Here is a 9,917-nt window from a genome sequence, read left to right as displayed (position 1 = left end):
AAGTGAACAAAGCCTAAGTGACCAATTCGTAATTGGTCAGACTGAACCAAGTTGGATGACCAGTTTCGATAATTGTAATAATTATGAAGAACAAGAAAAAATATTTTTTAAAAAAGATTAATTATGTATACTATAATTCATTTATTTCTTTATACTAGTTGTCTTTAATTTTATTTTGACTAAATAAATTCTTTCATAGTTCTTTAGTACTTGGAGGGTTAAATTCTAGATAAAAGTTCACTCAAAATTTATTAAAAATAAGTTAGGTTAAGATATATTTGAGTAAATTTTTGTCAATAAAGTAGGATTTTATTGAGTAAACACTAAGCTATTCAAAATAAGAAGAAAATATAGGAGAAATTTAAAAAGTAAATCTGATTTAGGTGAAGGTGAAAAACTATAGCAATTGGTCAATGACCCAACATGAACAAATTGGTTAAGAAATTGTGCAAGTGTGAACTCATTTCAAAAGGTCACTATCTCTCTTTCTCTTGAATTTTATTTTATTTTTAACTTAAAAAGATGTGTATGCTATTTTGCATGGTAAGGTAAATTTTGATGTTTGTCTCTATTCTGTCTTCAAACACTATGAAAATATATTAGATTAAGATGATTTCCATGACTTTCCAATGTTTGATAATTTGATTTGATTGAACACACATTTGGTTACGCATATCAAGGTCCTAATTATTGAATTAACAAGCTAAGATTGATTGAACCTGTAAAAACATTGTACGGAACAATTTTCTTGTGCCTCTCTTTTCTTGAGGGTTCTCAATTAATCCACCATTAACGGAACACACGATAACACTAATTATGTCACATCATCCATATTATTAAACATAGTTTAAAGAAAAATAAGAGATGATTAGATATCCATTTTCTAACTTTTTGAGTTCCCATTCCCCTAATCAACCACATTCCATTGCATGAACACCTCAATGTGACAAAGAAATAATTGTAAGCATCGAAATTGTTTCTGCCTAAGATACTTAGATTCCCCCGTGCAACTTTTAAACAACAAAAAAAATTCAAAATCTCCTCAAAACAATCTTATTATAATATTAACAATGATTTCAAATCAATCTTCTTTCAACATTTTCCACACATTTATGCTAACTTTTTTAAACGAAAAAGAAAATGTCAAGAAAATTTTATATTTCTCGGATATTTAATATATTGTTTACTTACTGAGAGTGAGAAAATATCATAAAAACATTATAGTACTGTATTATGAAAAAAGAGACACCCTTTGACACATACCCAACATGGATCATGTTATGAATCATAGAACTTGACAGAGATATATTATACCTATTTTTGTGTTTTTCTTTCCATTCCCAATAAAAATCAAGGCATGCAAGCAAAAACCTTGCTTTGAAGGTTAAGTATTTTATTATGATTATTCTATCTCTCTTAAATCTCAGCTCAATCATACAAGAAATTGACATCAATATGTATCCAAAACCTTATAGTAATGGATTAATGAGAGTGTTTTACTTTCTCATTTTTATTTAATGTGAGACTTAGACTCATCCTTAGATTTCCAACCATTATTACAGTATATATACAAAACCCTTGATCATAGGTACATATAAAGTACATGGTTCATATAAGTATATAGTTATTACTATGTAAGTTATACAGTTAGGAATTTAATTACATTAAAATGAACAATCATAAAGTAAGAATTTTCAGTGGTTGGATGATAGAACTAAGGGAAGATATTGAAATGAATATGCTATATATGCAGGTACACATAATAATATCAATCATAACTTTATTCTGAATATTGTTTACTTTATTCTGTAAATGATTGTTTATTTTAGAAGAATCAGATCCGAAATTTAGTAAAATGCAAAAGCACAGGCTAAGATGATGGATTTGGTAAGGGGGACACATGAAATGATTGTGGGAGAATTGGCAACTAAACTCTTGATTAAATGTTAAACCTAAAATCACGGTAAGAATATGGTGAAGACGGTAATGGAGGGCATAAAATTTTGTTTTGTTTTTGCACTCTAAAACAAAGGTCCAAAAGGAAAAGACATGAGATAAAATTAGATAAGACAAGCCAACATTCCAATCTGTACACACAGAGAAAAAAGTATTGAAAGAAGTTGAAATGAAACCCAGCGGGAAACAGGCAAAATCTAATAGATTTTTCCTTTTGATAGCTTCTAACATGCTAGTTCAACATGAACCAACCAATTAAGAAGGAAGAGAATATTATACACCATCACAGAGGGCCATTGGAAATTGGTGCTCCTCTCTTGATGCTATCCATGTTGGTAGTTTCATAGACAGGTAGACCACTTGAATAGTATCCCAAGTCATAGTTTTGCAATTCAAACAGATCAGAGCTTGAATCACTTTCTGCACCATCATCAACCTCATTGAACTTCCTGATTTGAGAGATTTCCTTCTCCTCTGCTGAGTACTTCTCCACTAACATCCTATCTTTCTCAACTGACTCATGACTGCCCTTGTTCCTTTGTTTCTCTGAAGATGATAATCCATTCGTATGTTTGTGTTTGTGATTGTGATTGTGGCTGTTATCATCCATCAAAGTTGTTGTTGGTTCCCTTTTTTTCTTCTCATCCCACAACTCATTTTGCAAAGTGGTTGTTGATCTTGCATGTCCATTATTATACTTTGCTGACAATAACTGTGCATGCTTGTGGTCTGAGAAGGTTCTGAATTCCTTGCAGCTCTTGGTTGGTGTTTGTACATAAGGAGGAGTTCTAAACCCTGAACTTAAGGAAGAGTATAAGGACTTTGAATCTGCAGTGCTGGCGCTTCTGAAATGGCTAATGCTGCTCCTCCTCCTTCTCCTCCCTCCAGGGCTCTCATCCTCATCTTTCATGGACTGAGAGCTGGATTTTGATTTCTTCTTCTTTGATGCTGATTGGCTGAAGAGAGAGTTCAAGAAGCTTGCAAGCCTTCCACCTGGAGAGCTAGGCTGCTTGTGTTTCTTCTCCTTCATGATTTGCTTCTCCATGCCATGGAATTGTTGGGGGAGCAAGCTTCTCATTGGCATGTCTAAGCTGATTCTGGCTCTGTGTGCATGATGCCTTTCTTCTCTCATGATCTTCTGAGTGAAGGTGGAGGCAGTGTAGCCAACAACTTCACTGTATCCTGAGAAGTACCTTGCTGCCTCAAACACATCAAGCTCTCCAGAATCGTTCCTGCGATGGAAGGACTTGTTGTGATTAATTTCTGGGTCCACGAGGCCTGCTATGGACATGGTGCAAGTTTGAGAAGTTATGGTGAAGTTTGGATAAAATGACAGTAATATGTAACAAGAAGGGGGGCTATATCAAGATGCAAAGAGATGAAAGGGGTTTGGAATGATTGAGAGTAGTGGGAGGGTCAGTTTAGGATAATGAATAACTCTAGGCATAATTTTATATGATGAGGGAGTTTTGGAGGTTTTTGTGTGAGGTCCACAAGATGTGCATATGTGCATTAGCAATAAAGATGAGATTGGGATATAAGTGGGGAACAGTGCTTTTTATCCTCTCATGCTGTTAAAACCAGAGGTTTCTGTTAGGGATTGTGGGGAGCAAAGAGCTGTGTTTCCTTGGATTCTATATGCTTCTATGGATTTGAGTGGGAGTTGGGTGTTAAGTGGTTGTTGGCTATGCATATATATTAAATGGACATGAACATGTGCATAATTCAATCTAAGCTTCTTTGCTCATATACATCATTATTATACATAAGATGGACAACAATTATTACAGAGATCCCACCATCATTTTGAGGGCTTCAAAGTCACTCCATATTCCATAACAAATTAAAAGTAATTGCTTGGCAAGTAATTTCTTTTGACTAGGATAGATTTACTATGGCCCATTAATATCACACTGCCTCCTCTTTAATCTGTTTTCATAAGTCTATAGTATTAGGTGGGTGAGTAATGTTTCAATTCCCAACCACTGGTAGGTTCAAATAGAGGAAAAACCTACCTGGTAGCAGCATTATGTAAAAATAGTATTCGGATCAGACCATAAAAACCATCTTGTCATGTAAACAAAACCTCACCAAAAATTTCATATCACATAATAATACATAACATAGTACCATATCATATGGAAGGTGATATATCAAGAAGTCCCACCAAAGGGTAATAAACTGTGGAGAGACCTTTTCACCTGCAAAGAACTTACACATGCAATACTTAGTATTATCAACTTTAGTTTTCTTTCTAGATACTGATGTTAGTCAATAGATGATTTGGCCCATCAAAGCCAATGCCCATTTCTCAGTGTCGGAGTATAGTGGTTGCCATAGTCTTTGTGTGTGTGGGCACGATCAAATGAGTACGTGTAGCACATGAACCAAAAGAGACACACCAACGGATATGCATTAAAGCCATATATGGACTCCCAAATATTGTTGTTGTACGTATAAAATTTCACTTAGTCAAGGCCACTCGAGGGAGATGACCGTGACAGTTCCATTAAGATCATCTCTAGTCTAGTCAATTTTTTTCTACTTAGTTATCAATGTGCCAAGTTACAAGGGACCCCTTTCTTGTGTAGCCACCACAATTGTGGCAACCTACAAAAGTTATTTTCTTTTATTTATTTTTTCTTTATTTTTCCATTTGACAGTATCACCATCAAGATAAGGAAAACTGTGCAACTTGTCAAGCCAGGCCTTGAATGGTGACCACTAGTTATGAAGTAGAAGAAACACATTTTTGTTACACACACTTTCTGTTAAATGAAATCATGCCAAGGCTTGTCAGAAACCAGTGGTCATGGTTCTTGCAAGCACTAGATTTTGATGGACCAAGACAAGCAACTATCCCCATCCTTGGCTAGTTGCTTTAGATTTGATCATTAGGGCCACCCCGGAGAACAAGACTCATAGAAAGGACACAGAATTAAAGCATAGAAAGCTATAAAACTTAACATCTACCCAAATTTGTGTGCATTGGATGCCTCTGGTCGCGGACATTTTGGAATGTGTTGGGTTATTTTCTTTGCCTTAAGCATCAAAAACATATGAGGCCAAGGTTATCATAGTTCGCAGATTTTGTTGCTCTATTATTGGAGAAGCTGAAAGCAAGGCCACAAAACGCATCGGGAAAATCATACATGTTCATTTAACTAACTTGATTTATATGATCCTGTACCTCATATCTGAGAATTTATGAGTGGCCTACGTCAAATAAAAAACGTGAACATATGTGGCCTGAGCAGGTCATATGGATCAAATCCAACAACACCAGTGGCAGCAGTGTAAGGGATGTGTGGTGATGTTGCCACACTCTATTAGTATCATCTTCATCCTCATCTTGAACAGAAAAATATTTCTACAATCTTGGAAGATACACATGTTTGGTTGCTTTCTTTTAATATGCACCATGCATTCTTAAAGTGATGTTTAATGGACATGATTTCCCCAAGAGTCTCATATTTTATTGCTATGTGCCATGTTTGATTTCTGGTGACCTTTTCACCAAAGCACGTTGGATGATAAATTCATCATTGAAGAGGGGAGTTCTTGATGGGTCTGAGATTTATTGTAGACCCAGTGAAAGTCCCGGTTCAGATGTTATCAAGGCTTTTTCAAGACTTCCAACAGTGATCCATCAACACATTATACGAATTCCACTGGTTTTAGGCCCATCAAAGGTTTCAAGTGCCACACAAAGGTCCATTTCATGACCCTACAAATAAGAACCTTGCTGTTGAATTTAGGGACAGGGTGGGGCAAAAACCTGAATTCCCCTTAAACCATTGACCCAAAGGGTAATTCTATCCTCATTGCTGGCATGTACTCTCCAATGGGATGCCCCCAATATGAACACCTCTTCAATAATAAGGGACTAATGAAGAGATAAAGTAAGGAAGTGAGTGAGGTTTTCATATGCAAAGAACCTGAAACATAACAATCTGCGATAAATCTAAACCATAGAGAGAATTGTATAATTAATGGGGTGTCACACAGTTGGATTTTGCATGAATAATGAATGCTCTTAGACATAGTTTTTCTTTTCCAACTTTTAAGATGTGCAATACACGTGGCCACATTAAGCTTCATACATAGTGCCTTTTCACACTTGGTCTATAGCGCTTTAGCTTTAGACTCATTATGCTGATAAAATATCTATTTTCTATCTCCAAAAAGTTATGAAAAATATTTATAAGCTTCGCATGCCCTAATCCACATCTATGCTCTTATCTATTGCAGGCCATATGCCTTATGGTCGCAGGAAAATCTCAACTAAAAGCACTTCTCTTTATTCTTTGAGAAATATCATTTTTGGATACCATAAAGAAGTTGCTTTTCTTGTGGAACGGGTAAAAATCATCTCATCAAAGCACAAAAATCACAGTAGCTTGAGATAGATATACTAAAAGTCAAATTTAATGCTAGAAGACGGTTTAACTTTACAAAACTATATTTATAAAGTCACAATTGTTTTCATTTATATACCTAAATTAATTTTATCTCTAGTCAATAGGAAATTTTTAAACTCCTTAGCACTCAAAATATGATACATTCACATAGGTAAAAACAAATTAAGGTTTCTTTAAACTTTATAATAGAGTTTCACCTACGTCAATTCTAATAAAAAAACACATTAAAAATAATTTTTATGTAAGGTCTTTTTGTACAAATATAATTTTTTTTTAAAAAAAAATTAGCACTAAATTGAGATAAAATAAAAATACAAGGACAAAATTGAAACAAAATAAAATATAGGAACCAAATTGAGACAAATACAATGACACGTGGCCTAACAATGATCGGATCGAATAAACTCCGTTGTGTGTCCCAGGTTCCTATGATAGAGACAATGCTTATTATCATCAATATTTCGAGGAATGGACTTCTTCCAAGGAGGAGGTCGTAACTCAACACTTAGAGCTTCCTCAAGGATTCTTGCATGGGGTGCATTGAGAGGAGTACATTGATGAAAATGTGGCCTATTGGCCAACTCTTTGAAATGAGTGTTACCCTCATTTCCATGCAATTTTCTTTTCACTTTCTTGTCACTAAACAAAGTTTTCACTCACATTTGTTTTCAAAAGTCGTGCATATCTTTCACGTGTATGAACTGATGGCCCTTTACCTCAAATTGTTCATATTCTTAATCATCTTCATATAGATGCTATCTGCGAATGGTCTTAGCCGTAAAGCCGTGATCATATGTGCATGGCCACCTCATGGCTAAGGTTTCTGACTTGTCTTGCGGCTTTTCCAAATCATTCCATGAACGCTCTGAGAAATTCCTCCTTCTCCTGCATACATTTATTAAGACAATGGATGTTAGGTGGTGTAGTTGGCTAGTCGCAAATTGTGCTCCAAACATAGAACAAATGGTGACAACGTTATCTATGAAGTTTAGTGGTAAGGAATTGAACTAGGACAATGTTTCTCCCTTAAGCAAGATGGAGAAGGCCTACATTATACGGGGTCACTTGAGGTGTACAATGGCATTTGGTTCATGAACATTTTTAGGTGTTAATCAGGATCGGTGGAATTGTCATACTTATAAAAAACTGGCATGATCCACTTGTGCGACAAAGCCTTCTCCATTATAACCGGTGTGAAAGGAAGCATCCCAATCGCGTTCACAATTGCCATGAATGGGTGATCCTTTCTGGCTCTCGAGCTGCCATTGTGGGCTATTGGGTAAGGCTCCTTGTGTTGTTTAGTCTCCATAGGTTAAGTTGATGCAGGAGGCACATAATTCCTAACACTTTGCACTTGTTATATTTAATATGTGACCTACCTCCTTACCTCTTATAGATTTTGTGATGAGCCTTTTTATTAAGGTTGACCTAATTATGGCTCAAACATGACTAATCATGCTTTAATCCCAAGTAAAATTGTTTTGAAGTTGATCTACTTTGGTCCAATTTGGATCGTTTATTTTGGTGATCAACTGTATGATCTATTGTCTAGCCGTCGAGTTTGGTGATTTCCTACCATGTTGATTTGTCATTGGCTTGGTAGTTGACAATCTGACTTGATAGCTAACTGCTCGATTTGTTACTTGTTTGTGTTATCTAGTAGTTGACGGTAAGGGCTAATGGCCCGCCATTTGATATGCTAGTTGGTCCTCCAGCTTTATGGTTTATGATCCGGTCTGTTAGGTGACAGCCCATATTAGTGGCCAGCCATTCGGTCAGTTACTTAGTCGTCCGAACTGTTAGTGACCATTTGGATTGATGGCTTGTCATCTGGTCTATTAGTTGGCATTCTGGTCTATTTGGTGACCGTCCTAGTTGATGACTAATCGTCTCGTCTATTAGTTATTTGTTTGGATTTTAATTATCATCGATTTACCAAACAATTATATATAAAAATTATAAAATAAGTAAAACATATCAAATAGATCAGTACAAAAGATAAAAATAGATAGAAAAAGAGAAAAATTGTAACATTGAAAAATTATGTAATTGTTAATTGTATATTATTTTGAGCATAAAGCTTTGAACCTAAATCCTACTCGTCAAACTCTGAAAAAATTATGATCTAATGTGAACCTAATTAGTTTCAGAAGCCTAATTAAAAAAATGTAGGTAAAAACTAGCAAAATCAAATGTGTAGCATTCTCTTTACAAATTTCTAACAAATTTATCTCAATTTATAAAAGTACTAAGAATAAAATAAAAAGTTAAATCTAATAATTCATATATCCATTTTAAAGTCCTAAAAATATGAAATCAATAGAACTATTAGAATCAATACAAAAATAATCGCTATAAAGAATTGTGCTCAAAATAGTAAACAAAAGTAAAATGAGCTAAACATTTAAAATTAAAATAATTATTAATAATAAACTCAATTTATTACTAATAAAAAGTTAGATAAAAATTAAAAATATAACAATAAAAAATGAAATCACTTTATAAAAAAATATGTGTTATCAAATATGATAGTCTAATAAGATATAAATTTATTCCAAAACTTCAACCAAATTGTTTTGTAGAATTTAATTTAAGACACCGTGATTGTAATAAAAACAATTATGACAACGCATCAGAGCCTCGATGATCAACTGGGAAATTCAACCTAACAAATTTGAAGGACTTTATTTTCATAAAATATTTTAATATTTTATTTCTACTTTAAACATGAAAAATGACCCATTATTTTAATTTCGTTTTATATTTTTAAATTAAATTTATTTTGAATATAATGGAATTTTTATAAGATTTTTAAATATTATAATCGTATTCTAAATTCTGTAATAAAAAATTATTATTTTTAATGATTATTATAAAGTTGCATTCAGATTAGTTTTTAATCGGTTGATGATGTGCAAAACTTTAAATTGAGTGCATTAAAACTAAACTCTTTTAAATACTTATAGAAGAAACATGTAAAAACTGATTTTTTTTTAAAATTAGTGAGAACAAATCTTAATCATATAATGATGAAACTAAACTCTTTCACTTCTTTTAGTGAGAGAAACTCACTTTAGAGAGTAAATGATAACAAATCTTAATCATATAATGATGAAACAATAAAGAATTAGTATTTCGTGTGCGTACATATAATAAATCATAGATGAATAGGAATACTATTGACTGATATTTTAATCAACAATTAAGATTTATTACTCTAACTTTTAGAAAAGTTAAATCCTCACTTAGATCTTTCATCCATAGATGAAATGGACCTTTATAAAGGTGACCATATCATAGGCCAAGCTAATATTTTTTTATTTAATTAGCAATGGTTGTTGGTTACATTCCAAAGCTATTAATCAAATGCCTTCAATAAAGAAAAAGGAGGAAATTGAACTAAAATTGTTCACATTCTTTTAAAATATGCGAAAAGAGGAGAATTCGACTCAAGCCCAAATCTAATGTAAAGAGCAAATGAAACATATACTTGTAGTAACTAGGTTTATACTTTAGAAGGACTTGGCTCAAATAAAAAAG

At 33.5% G+C, this 9,917-nt stretch overlaps 1 protein-coding gene across 1 annotated transcript; it reads right to left on the bottom strand.

Annotated features, from left to right (window-relative positions):
- Window positions 1–2,033: 2,033 nt before the first annotated feature.
- LOC124825485 (protein BIG GRAIN 1-like E) lies at window positions 2,034–3,609 on the bottom strand. Its single transcript, XM_047298097.2, has one exon. The coding sequence runs from the start codon at window positions 3,245–3,247 to the stop codon at window positions 2,240–2,242; it is 1,008 nt and encodes a 335-aa protein (XP_047154053.1). The 5' UTR covers window positions 3,248–3,609; the 3' UTR covers window positions 2,034–2,239.
- Window positions 3,610–9,917: the final 6,308 nt, after the last annotated feature.

This window comes from Vigna umbellata, chromosome 9 (assembly GCF_029865625.1).
Source record: "Vigna umbellata cultivar VRB3 chromosome 9, Vumbellata_1.0, whole genome shotgun sequence".
Lineage (NCBI taxonomy): Eukaryota > Viridiplantae > Streptophyta > Magnoliopsida > Fabales > Fabaceae > Vigna > Vigna umbellata.
Note: the sequence above shows the minus strand (reverse complement) of the source record. Positions and strands in the feature narration are given on the sequence as shown.

Coding starts and splice junctions, on each gene's coding strand:
- LOC124825485 (XM_047298097.2), bottom strand. CDS start 3,247: ATGTCCATAGCAGGCCTCGTGGACCCAGAAATTAATCACAACAAGTCC.